Source organism: Ursus maritimus, unplaced genomic scaffold, assembly GCF_017311325.1.
Source record: "Ursus maritimus isolate PB19 unplaced genomic scaffold, ASM1731132v1 scaffold_14, whole genome shotgun sequence".
NCBI lineage: Eukaryota > Metazoa > Chordata > Mammalia > Carnivora > Ursidae > Ursus > Ursus maritimus.
In genome coordinates, this window is record NW_024423786.1 from 9434743 (window position 1) to 9455561 (window position 20819).

The 20819-nt window shown below is 47.8% G+C and overlaps 1 protein-coding gene across 1 annotated transcript in view; it reads right to left on the reverse strand.

Moving 5' to 3' along the window:
- Positions 1–1881: 1881 nt before the first annotated feature.
- The window catches only part of LMCD1 (LIM and cysteine rich domains 1), a 58228-nt gene continuing 39290 nt past the window's right edge, over positions 1882–20819 (reverse strand). The window contains exons 4-6 of the mRNA XM_008697934.2: positions 17707–18036; positions 4554–4769; positions 1882–2543 (exon numbers count right to left, since the gene is read on the reverse strand). Of these exons, the coding sequence (XP_008696156.1) occupies positions 2385–2543; positions 4554–4769; positions 17707–18036 (705 nt within the window). The 3' untranslated portion in view covers positions 1882–2384. The remainder of the gene's footprint in view (positions 2544–4553; positions 4770–17706; positions 18037–20819) is intronic.

The following is a 20819-nucleotide window of genomic DNA, read 5'->3' on the forward strand; positions in this document are numbered from 1 at the left end:
GACATCACTCCTACGCACAGTGGTGTGGGCAAAAAAACCAGGACAAAATCAGTCAGGCATCATGCTGGGGTTTCAACAGAGGAGAGAGAATGTATCCAATAATCTCTCTGTCTAGTCATTACCACTGTTGCTTAAAACTCTCTGAAGGCTCCCCATTGCTCTTAGGACAGAGACTGTTTTTTTCTGTTGTCCACAAAATTGGTGCACCTCCTGCATCTCACACCATCCTCCCTCTCTGTAGGCACCACACTAGTTTTCTTTCAGTCCCATCCATGGGCCATGGTCACCACTGTATTTCCAACACTAGTAAATACGTATTGAATAAACTGATGTTACTTCAGCCACAGGACCTTTGCACATGCCATCTGCCCATCCATCCTTAAACACCTTCCTTTCCCTCTTTGGCTGCTCAGAGTTTATTCACCCTTTAAATCTCAGTTCAAGTGTCAGTTTTCCAGGAGCACCTCTCCTGACATCCCTGACTAGGTCCAATCTCTTTCATATGCTTTATAGAGGCATGTACCTCCCCTTTCTGTAATTTTACATTGACTTGTAGGAATATTTGCTAAGGCCCATCTCCCCCACAGACTGTAAAATCCAGGGGGTAGTGGGCACTGTTCTTTCTGTGAACACTCTATCTCCTGTACTCAGCATGGGTAATGGAACTCTGTAATGCCCAGTGGATATCTGCAGAATGAATTAGTGAGTAAGCGAATGAATGAGTGAATATTCCATTGGTGCCTCTGGGAAGGGATTGAGAAGCAGGTTATGTTTGAGAAGCACCTTATAGGATAGACAGAATTTCAACAGATAGTGTTGGTCTTCAAGAAACCAGCACAAATCTAGCAAAAGCACTGAAGAGGGCTTGATCAAAGGCAGTTGGTGAATGTCTAGGAGAAACAGGGAAATGGAAATCAAGAGAAACGAAGAGTTCCAAGACCAGAAAAACAATTAAGCCAGATTTTGGAAAGATCCAAATGTCGGGGAGGTCTTGGTTCTTAACTTGAGACACGGGGGAGCCATGTCTCAAGAAGATGACACCCCCAAAGCTTCTCCCTGGGGAGATGGACATAACAGGGAAGCAGGTAGCTGGAGACAGGAACTGGAAACAGAAAACCACCAGGCAATTGCAATACCTTTAGCCAAACGTGCGAAGTTGGGGTATTGTAGGTGAGAGATGAGCAGAGTGAAATTCGGGTGGGGAAATGAAAGAAACTTGGCAACAGATGGGAAGTTTAAGAATGAATGAAAGCCACAGGTGACTGGGCTGTGAGCTTGTAAGACTCATGTCTTTTTGTCTTTGGATCCCCCCATAGAAAAAGAGATTCCTTTTCTTAGAAGTCGTGGAAAGGAAACTAATCTGGGAGCTGCAAATGCTCAGAGAGGCCGTAAAAAGAGAGGAAATCTGGCCCAAAGACTTATTCTATTTGGCTCATTCAGTGTTCAGTTGGCAACATTTAAAAGCAGAGAGATTTCTCATAAACAGCCCATATTTCTTCAAGACTGCCCTCACTGGTCACCATGTCCCCCAGGGCACCCTTGGTTGAGCTCAGGTGGCCTTGTGTGGCTGCTCCCCAACACTCCCCCTGGCCTTACTCCCAGAGGAGTTCCCTCACTACCTGTGAGGGCAGCTGACCAGCTCCCAGACACCGCTCTTCACTGTAGCAGGAAACATGACGCGTTCCATCACAGATCTGGGGCTTCCGGGAATTGGGGTCAGGAGTTCTGCCCCGAGGACCTACACTCTCGAAATCTGATGAGACAAAGAGGCACGCTGGCACTTACGGCGCCTCCTGCCACCACTAGACGCTCAGGGTCACAGGGATCACCGGACACCACAAGGTCACTGCCACGGTGTAAATAACTACACCAGGGCGTATGTGGACTTGATCAAACTTTTATTGATACGTTTATCATGCCAAAAAAGTTTTTTAAAATTCAAATTCCATTTGAAAAGGAGGCCACAAATGATTGTTGGGGTCCCAGCCTGCTCCGGGACGAGGCCCCACGTTCATGAGAAAGCACGCACATGCTACAGCTACGTGATCTGATCACCGAGAACCATGGTCTGGGAAACTCCTGGCGATCCCTTGCAGGATGCCAGCTGTGTCTTTAGTTGGTAGCTGGGAAACAACAACAAAATAACTCCATTCTAAGACTTCTCAGAACATCGCTGGCTTTGAAACTATTGACCCTCAAGGATCTACCACCACCCAACCTAGAATATATGTATGTATGTGTGTGTATATATATATATTCCCACTAAAAAAATCACTGTTTTTGTTGCTTGCTGCTGGCACATCAGACCCTTAGTATGGCCTCAGCACTCCTGGCCTTCCTTCTTGGTGGGACCCCATGGATTCCGGCTGTGGATGGGTGGCCCTTCAGGAGCGCTTGGACTTGCTGCAAGTCGGGCACAGAAGCTGCCCCTTGGTGACGATGTACGCCCGGCCACTCAGCTGCTGCTCACAGCCCTCACAGACAAAGTGCTTTCGGTGCCAGGCCAGGTCTTCCACACGCTGGTAGTCCTCCGAGAATATGATCTGGGGAGGGGAGCAGAGGAAATGTACGACTCAGGTTCTGTCCCTAGTAGAGACAGTGAGTGGAGGACGAGTTATAGATGGTGGTTCGTCTTCCCCATTCTCCTCTTGACCTTTAAATGCGTCCCTGGAGGATTCTGACCTAAATCTCAGGCAGTAAGTACAATATCTGGCACAGGTCATGACTGCATCTTAGCTTCTTAGATGGAAAAAAAAAATTCTCTGCCACAGACAAGTTTTACTCTTTGGCCCAAATCCAAAGCCCAGGTGTGTTCTGAGATGGGATCACATACCCCATTGAAGACAGCCCAACGATAGCTAAGGGCCAATGGCCAGTCTTCAACAGCAAGGTCACACAGGGTCACGTGGGCTTGGAATAAAGTAACACTTTGGAATGTGTATATATACACTGAGGAGTCCCTGAGGAGAGCAGAAAAGCAGACTTATTAAATGTATTTTATGATTTGGGGGGTCAAACAGGAATCAGGGAACCAGCTGCATGACGTTGGGCAAATCACTTCATCTTTCTGTGCCTCAGTTTCCATATCTGTGGAATGGGGACATAAAAACTACCCATCCCACGGGGTTTTACGAGTGCTCTGTGTGTTACTACATATGCAGTACTTGGCATAGTGGCTGAGACATAGCCGATGCGATGTGATTGTCACTGACCTCTCTGAGCTGTTCTCGTCTCAAATGTAAAATGGAGATAATGACAGTCTCTCCCTAAGGGACCGTGGTGAGGTGTAAATGGCACATCACATGTAAAGTATGGAGCAAAGGGCTGACCCACTGTAAGCCCTTAATATTGGGTGGAGTGTTGCGACTCTAAATATACTGTTGTCCTCACAAAAATGAAGTTGTGGGAGAGGGGTGCCTGGGTGGCTCAGTCGGTCCAGCCTCTGACTTCAGCTCGGTCATGATCTCAGGGTCCTGGGATCGAGCCCCAGTCATCAGGCTCTGTGCTCAGCGGGGAGTCTGCTGCTTCCTCTCCCTTTGCCCCTCCTCTGCTCATGTTCTCTTTCTCTCTCCAATAAAATTTAAAAATCGTAAAAAATAAGGTTGTGGGGCAGGCCTGCTGACAGTCCTTTTCCCTCTTAACCTCTCTTGATCACACAGTATTAGATAAGACAGTCGTAGGGTTTCAACTTCATATAGAGAGCAACACGAGGGGAGGTGGGAGGAGGGAGGAGGCAGCTACTGGCTCAGAAAGAAGACGTTTCTAACTGTCGTATGTGCCAACGATGAAGGGAGTGAGTTTCCTGTCGTCACAGGCATGCAGACAGTAGTTACCATGATCATAATTATCACTGTCACTGTTAATATACCTTAGAGTTCCTCTAGCCTGAACTCATATTGGAGAGTCCAAGCCCTTTCATGGCATCTCTATTGTAACGAACTATAGAAGTGATCCTGAAAGTACAGGCTGATGGCATCTCTACTGTATTAAGCTAATGTTGTAGTACTATATCATAGCATATTATATTACATTGTAAGACTGCTAGAAGCTCCTGTTTATTAATTACGTAGGCCCTGTGCCAAACGTTTTCATGCATTATTCCATTTTATCCTCATAGCAACCCCTTGGGATGGGCCTATTTTCCTCCCATTTTATGAGTGGTACACTGAGGCACGGGAGTCAGGTAACCACACCACTAACTGTGCAGAGCCAGGTCTGAATGTGGGCAGTCTGCTTTCTGGCACGCCTCCCCCCACCATCGTGTTCTTCCGAGTACTTACTAAGTGCCGGGCATTGTGCCAAGGATCAGACCTGACAAGAACGATGTGTCCGACCCATCCCGAACAACCCCATGCGTGTGAACTAATTTCTGCCCCACTTTGCAAATGAGGAAACAGAGGCCAAGCGCAGGACGTGAGCTCTGAGCCTCAGTTTTCCTATCTGTGGATCACATTCTCAATGAAGCCACACTCACCCTGGCCTCTGGGTCCTCTCCCACAGTAGAGGGAGTACCCACCTCACCGCCCAGACCTCCCCCCACCCCCGGCTCTCACCTCATCGCAGCCAGAGCACCGGGGCCGCAGGCTCTCGCAGTAATGGCGGCCACACCAGGGTGCACCGTCCTTCCAGAAGTAGATGAGGTCCACCAGTGGCTCAGAGCACTTGACACACACAAAGCAGGTAGGGTGCCACTGCTTGCTGTAGCCTGCCCTGTCTGAGTAGACCACAGGGCTGTCAGCAGGCGCCGCTCCCTTGCAGAACTCACAGAACTAGAAGGGGAGGAGGACACCATGGATACGAGATGGTCAGAACATTTTGACACAGGTTCGAGTTTCCATGCATCTCTTTAATCCTGAGGGCCCTCCAGCAAGTTACTGTACCTCTCTGTTCCTCAGTTTTCTCATCTTCAAAGTGGGATAACAACATTGCCTACCTAGTAGGTTGTTGTGAGAACTGAATAAAGTAGTTGTTTAGGTCAGTGAGTCTCACACTTTTTATCCTCCAGGACCCTTTATATTCTTACAAATTATTAAGAACCACAAAGAGTTTTTGCTCATATGGGTAATAGCTGCTGAGATTTATCGTAAGAAAAATTAAAGCTGAATAAAAATTAAGTAATTATTTATGCATTTAAAAATAATAAATCAACATGTTAACATAAACATTCACAATTAAAAATAACTGTTTTCCCAAACAGAAAAATGTAGTGAGAAGAGAGGCACTGCTTTATATTGTTGCAAATCTCCCTACGGACTGGCTCACTAGAGGACTGTGGGATTCTCATAACTGCCAGAGCTCCTCATCGCTTGCATTATGTTGTTTTCTTTGAAGTATATGAAGGAAATCTGACCTCACACTGGTATGAAGTCGGTTAAAGGAAGGGAGAAGTATTTTAACAGCCTTTTCAGATAACTCTGGAGCTTCTTCCTTACTCTAAATCAAAACTGGGCAAGTGATAGTTTCTCAAAAGTCAATGTGGAGTCTGAACCGTATCAATCAACCTTTCATCCTGGTTACAGTAAAACCCACCGGATCATCTTGCACTTTGAATGGATCTTTTATCCACATATAATTATTTTTAATGAACTTTAAGTTTTAGAAGAGTTCTAGATTTACAGAAAAATAGTGAAGATAGTACAGAGAGTTCTCATATACCCCATACCTAATTTCCTTTGTTCTTAATGTCTTAGAGTAATAATGATATATTTGTCACAATTAACCAATATTGATATGTTATTCACTAAAGTACCAACTTTATTTAGATGTTCTTAGATTTTACCTAATGTCCTTTTTCTATTCTAGGATACATTACATTTAGTCCTCATATCTCCTTAGGCTCCTCTTGGCTGTGACTTCTCAGTCTCCCCTCATCTTTTTTATGGTTGTTTTGTTTTGGGTTTTTGTTTTTTTGAGAGAGAGAGAGAGAGAGTGCGTATGAGTGTGGGGGTGGGGAGCAGAGGGAGACGGAGAGAGGGAATCCCAAGCAGGCTCCGTGCTGATGTGGGACTTGATCTCACGACCCTGAGATCATGACCTGAGCCGAAACCAAGAGTCAGACACTCAACAAAATGAGCTACCCAGGCGCCCCTAGACTGCCCTTGGTTTTGATGACCTTGACAGTTGGCAGAAGCACTGGTCAGGTGTTTTGTAGAGTGTCCCCAATTGGGATCTGATGTTACTGTCATGATTACATCAGGAGGAAAACCACAGAGGTTAATTGCCATTCTCATGACATTGTATCCAGAGTACATACTTAATCCATCAAATCTTTTGAATCATTTTGGAGTTATGTCCTGCTCCTCAAAACTCTGGTGATGCTGACGCTTGGTGGCTCTAACATTTCCTTAAGACACATCTACGTCCAGCACTACGCTCAGGACTGTGCACGCCTTACTAATACCCCTTACAGAAACCCTGGAGAATTACTTCCCCTTCTAATTTAGCTCCCTTTTAAGGAAATCATTATTTCCCTCCAGACATGGCAAAACTGAGGTTCAGAGAGAGTCAGTGGTTGCTCAGTAATGTACAGCTGATAGGAGGCAAAGCTGGGATTTGAACACGGGCCAAGCCTGCCCCGGAAGCCAAGGTTCTTTCTACTCCACTGCGTGTAGGCGTCAGCAGACTGTAGCCACAGCCAAACCGGGCTGCTGCATATACTTGTAAGACCCACCAGCTAAGAATGGATTTTATGTTTGAACTCCAATTCAGTGAAATGTTTTTGCCCAAAAAAGAATTCCATTTTTTCTCATTAGTGGACCTGTATTATGGACTGAATTATGTCCCCCCACCCCCAAATTCCTGTGTTCAAGTCCTAACTTCCAATGTGACTGTATTTGGCCATAGGGCCTTTTAGAAGGTTATTAAGGTTAAATGAGGTCATAAGGGTGGGGCCCTAGTCAGACAGGACTGGTGTCCTTGTGAGAGAGCAATCACCTTCTCGCCCACCCTGCGTGCGCACAGTGGAAAGGTAGTGTGAAGACATAGTGGGAAGGTAGCTACGTACAAGCCAGGAGGGAAGGCCTCATCAGAAACCTATAGCACCTGGGGCGCCTGGGTGGCTCAGCCCTTAAGTGTCTGCTTTCGGCTCAGGTCATGATCCCAGGGTCCTGGGATCGAGCCCCGCAGCGTGCTCCCTGCTCGGCGGGAAGCCTGCTTCTCCCTCTCACACTACCCTGCTGGCGTTCCCTCTCCCGCTGTCTCTGTCAAATAAATAAGTAAGATCTTAAAAAAAAAACAAAAAAAAAAAACAAAAAAAAAAACCCAAAAAAACAACCTATAGCACCTGCACTTTGATCTTGGACTTGTAGCCTCCAGAATGAGGAGAAAATAAATTTCTGTTATTTAAGCCACCCAGTCTGTGGCATTCTGTTATGACAGCCTGAGCTGACCAATATAACCCGTATTACAAAAACCTATGCTTAATGCTTTTATCCTATGCTTAATTCTATTTTGAATTTCAGAAGTAGAAAACTTGGTGGAAATTTGTTTTCTCTCTTGTTACATAAAGTACCTACATGATATCATCTGTTTTAGCTCTTGGCCTACAACACCTGAAATATTTGCTACCTGGCCCTCCACAGAAACTGTTTGCAGAGCCTGGCTTTAGATGAGAACTTGATCTGACGAAGCACCAATTATAGGTCAGCCCAAACAGAAATACTATTTTGCCATGCAAAGACAAGTAGGCATATGTTAAGAGCCTAAACACTTGGTATCCTTAAGTTATAGACTTGAATTACATACTTAATATATATTTTTGCATATGAAGATGAAATAAAGGTTATGATGACGAAAAGTAGGGAAAGAAAACCAAACGACGAGGAACGCCCATGTACTAATAGGGGTCCCCAAGCACCGTAGTTGTTGAATGAATGGCTAGATAAAAAATGTGCTTGCTAATTGATTTGGACAGCCTGACGATGGTCCTTAGAATGTGCTGGACTTGTTTCAGTTATGCCCCCGAGAATGAACAGGGTGAGTCCTTTACCACAATGAAAACCCTGTTCCCCTGCACATGACTGAGTCCCAGCTCCCATGGAGCTCATCAGAGGGTCTAAACCAAAAACAAGTGATGAATCATCATTCACTTATTTTCACCCTCCCTTCGGCACAGCTGGGAAGTGTAAACTCTTTGGCAAGCGCTGTATGAGTACCAAGTGAGTTTTCTGTCTGGCTGGCTTTCTGTAGTTCACGGGATGAAATTTCCAGCCCTTTACCTCCCGCACAGAAGGGACTTAGTGTCAATCCACCACCCAGTTGGGTATCACTGGGATACACCAGTGGGGCTCCCAACTCCAGATTTCCCAGATGTTGCTTAACATGGAAGCAGGGAAAGGGATGAAAGCGCACCCGGGTGCGTCGGGGGCATCGGAAGGCGGCCACAACCCACAGAAGGAGACAGAGCGATGGGAGGTCACAGAGGCAGTTTGGGGGGCCGTGAGCCCAGGTTATGGTTGTGACTTCTGGAGGTAATGAGGAGCCATTACTGGTTCTTGAGGCTGGGGGCACTGTTTGGTTCACACTGTAGCGCGATAATTCTCGTGGCAACAGCAGTGTGGAGGGGGAAGGAAGAGAAATCCGTAATCGCAGAGATTCGTCCCCAGCATGTCCGAAAGTGCTGTCTCAAGGGCCTCCCTCAGTGAGGAGTATCCCTTCCCTCATTGTTCCCCCAGCATCCCTGGCTCATGGCCTCATTACTACCAGTAGCCTGCCCTTTTCAAAGCAAACAGTGTCACTGCCATTTTATGAAAACAAGATGTCTGGGTAATGAGCCCTGTCAGCATGTGTCAGGAACCAATTTCCTTCTCTGGACTCTGAGTTATTTTCTGTGCTCCTTTCCCTGTCATCTCAAAGGATAGTAGACTTGACAGTGTCCTGGTTCTGTCAGCCTGGTGGTCCTTCAGACATGAGGGGCAGGCTGGCAACCAAGAGTCAGAATGCCTAGCCTTTTTGGCTCCTATGATCCTGACCCTGCCTTTCTCTGCACAAACTTATTCTCCTACGACCTTGGTACTGAAATTGACAAATTGTAAACTGCAGTGGACGGTTGAGAGTGGGGCTAGCTGTGTGACTCTGGGCATGTTACCCAACCTCTCTATGCCTTAGTTTTTTTCACCCATCAAGTGAGGACACTAATAATATTAACATCATATAGTTGTTCTTTGGATTAAATGAGATAATTGAGTTAAAATCTCCTGTTATCCCTTCCCCAGTCCTCTTTATAGATGAGAGACCTGTGGCACAGAGGGGTTAAATCACTTTCCCAAGATGACAAAGACATGTTGAAGACAGGATGTGCTTTTGGTTCGGAGGCCTGGGGTTGCTTTCCATAACTCCAAGATCACTTAGGTCTACAGGAGGTCATTCCTCCTATCAGTGAGCTTTGTTTTCCCCATCTCCATTTTTCCCATCTGTGCATGGCCAGAGGATAGAGTTATGTGAATTGCATTGTCAGTCGCTACCCCAGACTCAACTACGGTCAGTCCCTTCTCCCAAACCACCCCCTATAAGACAGTGGTTCTCAGACCTGAGTCCACCCCAGCATGCCGTAAAGGGCTCGTTAAAGCAGACCATTGTGCGGAACCCCAGAGTGTCTGATTCGGACAGGTCTGGGAGGAGCACAGGAATCCGCAAGCTCCCGGGGATGCTGGTGTGGTCAGAGGACTCAGTTTGAGAACCACTACCATAGAGTGTTTAAAGATGAACTTAAAAATAAGCTCAGCAAACATGATACCACCAATTCTGTTCGGTTACAGCAAAAGCCAATTTGAATTCCTGAGATGCTTAAATTCTAGACAATTTTTAAGAAAGCCCACTGTGGTCATTCTCAGGCTACTTTCCCTGTGAAGAAGATAGTGTGGCCAAGTAAAAGTCCCTTGGGACTATGTTAAAAGGCATAGAGAAGAACATTTATCATTAGCATATCAGTTGGTTCTTATTCATACTCTCAACCATCTAAAATCAGAGCTTGCCCTTGAGAATCTGTCTAACATTTGCCAGATAGCTTAGTTTGCAGACTATTTCCCCCTGGGGGCAGGAGGTGTGGCACAAAAAAGGTGAAGTTTCTCCTTGTGCCACTGAAGTTTGGCCCTGGCCCTGTTCAAATAGAGATTCTGAATGAAAAGGGTCTAAATGAAAGGGTTTGAAAATTCTGTACTTTGGGCCTTTTGTGATGTGTAAAAACACCTGTTTGGAGAAAGCTGAGAAACATTTTAGATTTCGGTGCCTTGGGAGGTAAGACCCCGTAGGGAAATGATGTTGGCAAATTCTTGGACACACCTCCAACCAATGTATCTAAGTCCCTTCCTTTGATTGTGGCCCCTCCTTAATGACTTGCTTCTATTGAATAGAATATAGTGTGAGGGATGTTACGGATTCCTGAGGTTGGTCTTAAAGACAACACAGTCTCTTCCACTGGGGTCTCTCTCTATACACACACCTCGGGAGCCCTGAGCAGGCAGGAAAGGAATCCCGAGACCTCTTTGCCTGGGCAACCCTGTGGAGAAACCACACAGAGAGAGGGGAAGAGGCCCAAGGAGCCCCTCCCTGGCTGGTCCAGCCCAGCTATTTGTGTCTTCCTAACCTAAGCCACAGACCAGTGAGACAACGAGCTTCACAAGCCTCCAGCTCCCAGCCTGCAAGCTGCTCCAAATGATACCACATGGACAGAGATGACCTATCCCCACTGAACCCGGCCCAGATTGCTGATCTGTGAGCAGGACAGATGTTATTTTTTTTAAGCCTCTATACCTTGGGGTGGTTTGATATGTAGCATTAGGTGAGAAGAACAACCAATGTGGGCACACAGAATTATTAAGACTTCTGAAATGGGAGTAACCGAGACACAAAGTGTTTTAGGCAAGCAACAGTAGATTAGGGATAGTGGCCAAGGGTTACGTGGCCAAAGAATGATCTCTAAGGACGGAGCTGTGTTGGCCTTCAGAGAATGATCAACAGATATGGAGAACCCTCTGAACCAGCAATAATCTCTCTCTTAGGGTTGCCAGAAGTTCTGTCCCAATCATTCCGTTCTTTTCTGGAAGGCTCTTATCCAAAGGCCTACTCAGTCTAAACCCAGAGTGCCTTGTGAAAATCTCACTATTACAATATAGTAAATATTAACACAAGGGCCTTGAATTCAGGCGTTGGGTTCTTTCCAACACAAATACTCAACAATTTATTTATAAACAGCATCTCCCCATTTCCTCTTATGGTGATTATTCACCATCTTTGCTTAGCAGCCTCATGTATCGCAGAGTTTTTTTTTTTTTTTTTTTTTCATATTTTCTTTCCTTTTTTGGCCCAGTGTCATTTCTGGCATCTTTAGACTCTGCCTTCTATTCCTCCCCACACTGTCATCCTTCTGAGACTTGCCGTACAGACTGGGCAGGCTGGATGCAGTGGTTAGGGTGACGGGCTTTGGAATGAGATCACTGCCATTGCTTCATCACCGGTGAGCCCTCAGACAAGTCACCCACCTCTTTGAGCCTCAGTTTCCTCATTAGTAACATATGGCAGGCCCTGATTCATGGGAGATGCTTTACATATGGTGGTCACCGTTGTTAGTCAACCATTTCACCTCACGCTTCTTCTTGGGGCAGATAACTGAATATGGGGCTCTCTGCCGAGCTAGGTATTATGTTAGGCATTTCTAACTGACTCTCCCTTACCGCTTATCTGCTAAAGGGGGAACATGGAGCCAGGAAGGCCCTCGGAAGAGAGGCAGTCAGCCTGGGGTGTTCTCAAATCCAGCTCTGACTAGTGTGTAGGCAAGGACTGCTTCCCATCAAAGGAAAAAGACTGACATGGGATCATCTCTGTTGTAATGGCCATGCTTGGTGCCTGCAACTGCATGGGGGCTGTGGAAATAGAAGGTTCCATTCACTGGAGTCTTGGTGGGGTTTGGGGTAAGGTAGGCCTTAGTTTAGTTCTAGCTTAACTATTCATAAGCTAGATGACTAGAAAAAGGGGAAATTATATTTTGTAGGAGAATTCTTAGAATTCAGTAAAAACTATGTGAAGCCATTGGCATAGTGCTGGGCACAATCTAGACAGTTAAGGGATGGCAGCAGACATCGTCATCATCATCCTATTAACCTATAATAGCAAAATGAAGTTGGATAAAACCAAACTAATTCATAAAAAGCTAATAACCATCTTTTACAGTGGTTCTAGTTCTGGGGTGAGCAAACTACATCTGTGGGCCAAATCCAGCCCACCACTTGTTTTTACAAATAAAGTTTTACTGGCACACAGCCATAGTCATCTGTTTAGATCCCGTCTGTGGCTGCGTTAGGGCTACAAGGCCAGAGTGAGTGGCTGCGACAGAGACTGTATGGCTTGCAAAGCCTAAAATATTCACCATCTGCCTTTTACAGGAAAAATTTGCCAGCTCCTGTTTTAGTCAATGGAATATGACGCAGCCCACTCCAGAAAAAAAAAAAAAAAAAGATGCTTGTGAAGCTTATGTGGCAACATGGAAAAGTATTTATAGCATAAAAAGTGGGATAAAGGGAATTTTCTGTGGAAAAAAAAATCCCTTTAATGTCATTAAAATATCCCCATTGTAAAGGAGGGAGGCAGATGTTGAGAAGCTTGGTAACCATGGTGATTTTCTGGGCCTTTTGGCCTGGGTCCTCCAGCTCAGACAGAGCTCAGGATTCGGGGGTGGGGCGCTGGTTTCAAATTCCCAGAGAGGGGCTGGCAGGAAAGCCAGCCTGCCGAGCCCACAAGCCAAACATCTGCTGCACAAAGCTTTGGAAGTCCCTCGCCCACAAATATGTCCCTTGTTGGGGCAGGAGTCGGGCTGAGCAGCCAGCTGCTGTAAGTTTCCATCTGAGAGGCAGACCTTGATGGGAGGGGCGCTGCGGGGAAGGGGCTGGGTGGGGGGCACCCGGCAGGGATGATAAATACTAAAGGGTGGAGATTACACCCAGTGCTATGTTCTGGCTCTCTTTCCCCTTTCTTCAGTTACAAGTTTGGGGTGTAGGGAGAGGCGGAAATTCCACGCCCAGGAAATCCGTGTATTTCATTTCTGAGAAAATACCAAGTAAGCATTCTAAGGGCGGGGAAATGGTTTGGTGGGGCTGTTAACAATCAGAGCATTGAGGTCATTGCCCTCGCAGCCCAGGCGCTCATAGGTTCCATCCAGGTGGGAGAGGTGGGGAGCAGAGGGCCTGGAAAGTGGATACGGGGCTTTGCCATTCTGGAGTGAATATTCCAGGTTGCTGGCATTGGCAGGTCCCTGGCCATGGAGCCCTCTGAAGCCCTCCAAACCCATGGGTGGGATTGGGGTGTGGTGGGAAGGTCCTTCCATTGTTTTTGGCACGCAGACAAGAGGCCCCCAGATTCTTCACTGGACTGGGCTGTGGGTGACTCCAAACATTGCCGCTCATCTAGCAAACCCAAATACATGCACCTTTGTGGCATTGTCCCCACCAGCCCAGGGCCCCACCCCAGGGCTGCTCAGACCCCTCAGGACCGGTGACACACAAGGACCTGGGATGGAGTCTCAGCCCCACCTCTTATCAGCAAGCCTCTTATCCTCTCTCTGCATCAGGTTCCACATCTGTGAAATGGGTTAACAACCCCCTGACCTCTCCAGCTAGTTGTTAGGAGGGTTCGAAGACATGAATGAGTCTGCTGGGCAGTAACAGGCCCTCTCCCTCCTGCCCCCCCTTCCTTGCCAGCACATATACCTGGGGCAAGTAAAGAGAGGGAGGTGAAATATTTTGGGTTTTTAACTGGCATCACTGATTCAAAGGGCATGCTTTGGGAGTGACAGCAGCTGAGTTAGCCCCTGGGATTCTTCTCCTCATGAAGACAGATACCTGCGACAGCATTTCCCAGGTGTCCTGCCTCTCCTAACGTCAGTGTAATAATGACACTTTCAGAGGGCTGCTCAGAGGTAGGTAAGGGCAGCCACAGCTCTCGGATTCACTCTTCAGATATGCCTTGGATGATGTGAATTTGCCCCGTCCCTTCAGGGGGAGGCTGTGTGAGGGCCCGGAGCTAGAAAACTGGGGTGCATATCTATGAACCGGACTCAGATCTGAGTAACAGCTCAGCCCCAGCCACACAGGGGAGTTGGGCTCAGAGGGTACTGTTCCCACCAGCGGGCTGGCCTGGTCCACCCATTGTTATATGGCCTCACCCCTAACTCAGTCCCTGGGGGCATTTCCACATGGGCGATTTGGAAAAGGCTTCTGGCAACAGTGTTCCTCTGGTCTGGATAACCCTTTCCTCTGAGCACATTTTGGTGGAGGGGCTTGGTGAGGAGGACTCCACGGTCTGGCTCAGCCGTTGCCGGCTTCGGGCCCCTCCCAAGGTCTCTGAGGGAGGATATCACAGTAACAGGCTGACAGCAGCTTGACGGAGCCAAGCGAGCTCACTGGAGGACCGCCCTGCGGTGTAGGCCGATTGCAGCACAGAGGAAAGGGAGCTTGTGGCCTCAGGCTGCTGAGTAGTGTGGTTGCATGGGGGTATAAAGCAGTGTATAGAGCAGCTCTGTGTTTCCAGAACTCCCCATGGACCATTCAAGGAACGGGAGAGTGTTGTGCGGTGTCCTCAAAGCTGGACTCCCGAAGCCAGAGGCCAAATATGTCTAGAGAATGCCCGTATTGTTCTCTCTTCGATCCTCGCCATATGCCAGTTTAGTGACATACTTTTTCCCGAGCTTATATACTCCTTAGCAGTGGTTCTCAAAGGGTGGCCCCCAGACCAGCATCAGCATCAACCTGGGTGCTCAGTAGAAAACCTGGGTCTCTGGCCCCACCTGCCCCTCCTGAGCAGGGAGCTCTGGGGTGGGGCCCAGCCCTCTGGATTTTAACCAGCCTTCCAGGTGATTTTACTCTGAGAACCACTGCCAGCATCTACCATGGGCTCTCAGAAGTCCCATTACAAAGAAACCCAGGTAGTTTTGGTCACTCGAATGTCTCCTAAACTTACATGGCCATGTAATCCTTTATGGCCTAATATCCATTTAGCTTTCCAAGGAATAAGCTTTGGGCAACAAGAAAGATAGACTTGGGGTCTGATGGAGGTTGGTATAAATCCCACAGCTTTTCTTCAAGGCCTTTTCTTCAAGGCCTTTAAATCAGATACTCTAGTGCTTAGCGCTACCTTCCCCCATTGTAGCTGCTAACAATAGTAACCTGATCACTGGATGATAAACCAAGCTATGTCACCAATATAGTTCTAGGAAAATAGTTTTCGTGTGTCCTTCCTTTTGCCTCCATTTTTTCCCCCTAAATCGCCTCTTGGATTTGGGGTGTCAGCCTGAGTTCTACAATTTCCTCCCCATATCTGGGTTCTCAAATTGAACACCTTGACTACTTCTGGCAAAGTTCCCTGTCCTCATCGGGGAAGCAAAAATCAGGATTCCTGCCTGATGCTTGGCTCTGGTAAACTGTCCTATGCTGCCCATTATGAGAAACAGAAGGCACAGCACACAGGATGGCCAGCACCCATGTCCACTTAACTTGGCTACTCACTGGGGTAAGGCAGAGCAGTCCTGGGAGCACACCCACAGCTAAGTTTGGGGTTGCTGGGGACACACTATCTATGTTCTATGTCTATCTAGCTACCTTAATAAGATTTGCTCCCTGGCTTCAAGGAGATAAACAGGAAGTTATAAATGAGAGCACCCAGCCTTCTTCCTGGAACAGATCATGAGCAAGGTTTTATAACTCTGCATCATGTAGTAGGAAAAGTATCGGATCTGGGTTCTACTCCTTAGAAACTATGGGACCTTGGAAAAGTTACCTACCCTTCCTCTCTCAACCTCTGATTCCACACCTGTAAGATGGGGTTGGTGAAATTCACTCTACTAGGCACTTGTGTGATAAACAAAGATCCTGAAAGAGTGGGCAGTGTATCTGGCTAGCACAAAGCAGGTGCTTAATAAATGTGAACTTGGATCCCATCATCCTCCTGGGCAACATGGCCATCTAGATTGTCCCCATCGTTCAAGGCTCTATTTAGTTAGAACACTCACTTACTCATCCATTTGTTCATTCATTCATGGTTCACATATTTATTGAGCACCTACTATCTATATCAATGGCACCTGCTGAAGATACAGAGATGAAAAAGACAAGCCAGCAGCACCTAGAGGTGACACAAATACATGACATATAGACATGAATCCACTAATTACATAACTAGTTATCTAAGCAAGATTGGGGTTAGGGTAAGGAAGGAGAAGGCCATCTTCCCCAGCCGGCCCAGCCCAACCAATACGGGCTTCCTTCAAATTCCCTGTTTATTGTCTGATCTTGTTTATGTACTTCCAAACTGTCACAGCTACTTCCTAAAGTTGACAGTAGGCAGAGACCTGGGATCTCAGGGCACCTTTACCCCACCTCCATGCTGTACAAATATGTGGGGCTGAGTCAAGGATAAAATATGTTCTCAGATCAGCATCTCTCTCCTGGGCATGGCAATTGGGAACTGTCACAATGACTTGAAGAGATCGCCTTCCAACTTGGAATTAGGTAGTATTTATGCTTGAAGGACAGATGACTATGTGATAGAGGGCTGGCTGGAGAGGAGACTAGTTTATGAAACATGGTAACTGGATCTAAATTTTTTTTAAGTTGCTGGGACATATATTCTTCCTGAGAAATGGGTCTTTTCAACACCATTTCCGAATTTGTGGTAGGGAAAATAAGTTTTGTCCTTTTGTCTTCAAGTTCTCAGATTAGGGGCACCTGGGTGGCTCAGTGGGTTAAGTGTCTGACTGAGGTCGTGATCTCAGAGTCCTGGGATCGAGTCCCATGTCAGGTTCCCTACTCAGTAGGGAGTGTGCTTCTGTCTCTCCTTCTGTCCCGCCCCCTGCTTGTGCTCTCTCGCTCTCTCTCTCTCAAATAATAAATAAAATATTTCAAAAAAAAAGTTCTCAGATTAACAGTGTGTTCTCAGATTAATAGTTCACTGGATGGCAAACTCAGATGAATGTGCCAACACATGGGGGCTGGACATGTAGGACGTAGGTTTTAGATGACAAGTTTGAGTCACTGCAGGGAAGAAGGAGCCTGGCCCTCTCTGAACGCAGTGACACCATTATTGGGGCTTCCATTTCCCTGGGATGTCTGGCTCACACAGGTGACTGCCAGCCTGTTACCAGCAAGGCAGGTAATTTGCTTGAGGGCTCCCTGTATTTATCTCCAAATCTCAGATAGAGGCAGTTGAGACCAGTTGGCTGATAGGGGCAAAGGGAAAAGGTAGAAGGGGACCAGAGGCAGGAAACGGCAAACATCAGTCCTCAGTGGCACCTGCCTCAAGCTAGTCCTTTTACCACACTCTCTGGAACCCAGGCCTTTTGCACACACTCCCCTCTGTAAGGCAGCGTAGGCCTTCCCTGCCAAGCCTAAAGACTTGGATGCATCCTGGCTATTCTTCCCAGGCTGGTTAGGCCTCAGCTCCTCCTCTAAGCCGACCCTCACCCCAACCAAGGTTAGATGCCCTTTCTCTAAGCCATGACAGTTTGGTAGTCTGTGACCTCCTGTGGACAATGAGCCTCTCGAGCATGGTGATTGTGTGTTATTTTCTGCAGGACAGTGCCTGGCCCAGAGTAAATGAGCACCACATAGCTGCCGGCGGATGAACGCATGAATGAATGCATGAATGAGGGGAAAAGCCTGGAGCTGGGGCCCTGCCCGCTGGTTGGTGGTTTCAGCCACACCGGGAGGCAGGGGAGAGACTTACGTATTCTTTGGATGGGTCGCCGATGCTGCCGTTGGTGGTTGGGGCGGTGGTCTCCGTGCCCTCTGGCTTTTCCTGCTGCTTCCCCTCCTCCTTGGGCAAGCCCCCCTGCCCAGGGAGGGCCACCTCTCCCACGCCCAGCGCGTCGTTCTTGTACTGCTTGACAAATTCTTCCATCACTTTCACCTCGTTCTCCAGAAGTCCACGGCAGCGAGCGGGGTCCTGGTCGTAGATGGGGAGCTGGTGCATGAGCTGGCGGCGACGATAATAGGCGCCCTCGGTGCCTGTCACTGGCTGCTTCTCCTTCGGGATGAGCTCCATGTACTGTAGGCCCTAGTGGGGAGGAGATAGAGCAACCGTGATTTGCACACCCACACAGGATCTGGAACTGGTCAAGTTTCCAGCATCTTTGGGTTTTCTGCAGAACCTGAGGATGGTCAAGGCAGAAATGTCATGAATCTGGCAACACCCAAGAGAGGCCTAACTTTCACTCTGCCCCATGTTGTCACAGATTTCACATCCTGGATGAGAATGGGGTACTTTAAGTCAGTGTTCATTTTAGATTCATTGGCTCTCTGGCACATGTTTGGTCTCCTTCAGCACTGAACATTTTCACTTCATTTGCCTCTTGGCAACCCTCCTGATTAAAAAAAAAAAAAAAAGCCGATCTAGTTTAAAATTGCTTTTCTTAGAAAAGTATAATTAAATCATTATAGGCATAAGGTATTTTATGGTTTATTAATTTAAAAACAGGCAAAGACACCTTCTAATAGAATGAATTGACAAGGTCTCAAGGTAATAACATTTCCACATCAATATGACTGGTAACCATCTGAATATTAATATATCCATAGATAACTGTCCAATTTGGCTTTTTTTTTTTTTTTTAGTGAACAGAAATCTTATACTTGGGTGGGTGCCAGAAATAGGGAGATTCAGGGGAGATAAATGTCAATGTCAGACAGCATGAGAAAGTATGAAAGGCAAATTGTTTTCTTTGACAACTGTTCTCGGCTTCTGGGCCTGCCCCTGACTGTGACTCTGACATCCCTACCAGGTTGCCTGATTCCCACAGCCCAGGTGGCTGTTTCCATATTAACCCTCTTGGAACCTGCCTGCCCCATATCACATCACTTGGGGCTGGACTCATTTTGGAACTGAATTGTGTTAATCAACATGGAAACTTATACAGCAATTCATAATAACACCCCCGTCATTGCCTGATGTTAGGGAGTAGGGGTGAGGAACCCGAGGGAGGGGTATTTTGGTCCAGAGCCTGGTTTGCTGAGTTTCATAATAAATGAATTCTGGATGAGAGCAGTTTTGGAGAAGGGAGAGGCAGGTGACCCGCATTCCCATGGGACTCATGAAGCGAGTGGCGGCTGTGATGCCACCTAGGTGGCTCTCTCCTAGATCCTGGAGCACCTGGCTAAGCCGTCTTCTGACTCTGTGGGCTCATGGTACACCTGTTAATTTCCCTTCATCTGCACAGTCCCCAGCACTTTTCCAGGTGCTCTGCTGGTCAGGACAGGAAATTTGACCAGACAAGAACTGGCCTGGTGGTGGATGTGGTCTTGGGATGTCAGGAAATGTGGGGTTCTAGCTCCTGCCCTGTTGCTGTTCTCTGGGTAGCCTCAGTTTCATAATCTGCAAAGTCTGGGGTAGACTGCATGATCTTCAAGGGCCCTGACCCCTGTGAGAGTGTGTAGTGACCTCACGCAGTCCTTACCTCAACCAGGAGAGAGAAGCGGTGGCACGGACCTGACTCTACAGCTTAGGAAAGTGGCTCAAGGAGCCCATGGATTCTGGTTGGCCCAAGAGGCCAAGACCCCGACCCCCGCACATGGAAGAACAAGAAGCACCAGGGGGCCACACAGCTGACTGCGTGTCTGGCAAGGGCTGAGTCCTGACTCTGTCTGTAGAAGGCAGGGGGGATGTGGTTTTTCTCTGGGTCAGTATGAAGTTGCAGGGGGCTTTCAGCAGGAACATGCCAGGCAGGTAGGTGTGAAGAATCTAGTCTCACACTTTGGGGTACATAAGAATCACTGGATGGCCTTGTGAAAAAGCTTCCTGGGCGTACCCTCAACTCTGATTTAGGAATCTGTGAGGGGCCTAGAAGTGAGCACTTTTGCAGGTCTTCCTGGCTGAGTGTGAAGCAGAACATCTGAGGATCGGGGCCTCTCTGGGGACAGTGGGTGGTGGGACAGGATGTGACCATCAGAGGACAGGGAAAGCAGCAGACCAGCAGCCTACAGGCTGGGGCAGGGCACAGCGCCCTGGGGAGAAGGGGTAGGGACAGCTGTGGGGGGCAAATACCTACCCCAGCCATTCCGATTTTGTGTCTGGGGCCTGCCCTGCTCCCAGGATCTATGGAAGGATTTTGGAGAAATAGAAACAAGAGCATTGCTCACTGTGCCAGAATGGGCACCCAGACTCGGCCAACATCTCACTCATTCCGTGTTGAAGCAGTTCCAGTTGCATGGCTGATGGAGCTCATGGGAGCATAACCTCTTCTCCTAAGGGGGCCGCTGACTCCCAGGTTGAGTGGTTGAAGGCATGGTAAGAGGAGCTACCCCTTACATGGTGCTTCCTATGATCTGGGCATCCTTCTAGGTGCCTGACCCATGCTAACGCATTTAATTCTCACAGAACCCCTAGGAGGAAGGAGCTAATAATATTACCCCTCGAAACACCGAGGCACAGAGAAGGAACCTCTCACGACTCGTCTGTGGTAGGGACAGCTTGGTACTCAGCAGGTTGGGGCTCAGCCACGTGCCTACGACTTCTCCAGAAGGTGAAGGATTTGCCAAGAGAAAACAATGTCCCCCAGTCTCTAGGGGAGTCTCCTTTGGTCTCTCCGTCAGGGTGAGGAGGCTGTGTAAGCACTGCCTAGGGCCATGGTCCCCCAGTGTCTGGATGTGTCTGAGACTCCACCTTCAACAGCAGGCATCCCTCCCTGCTGAGCGTTACAAGGAACACTGCAGCAGAAATCCTGCAGCAGAGGCACTCTGCAGGTGCTGGCCACCTGCTTGTTGATCCCTGCATTCACTGTCCTTTCCTGGCTCTGTCCTGGCCACAGGTGTTTGTGGCCCGCAGAGCTAAAGGATTCCTGGCCA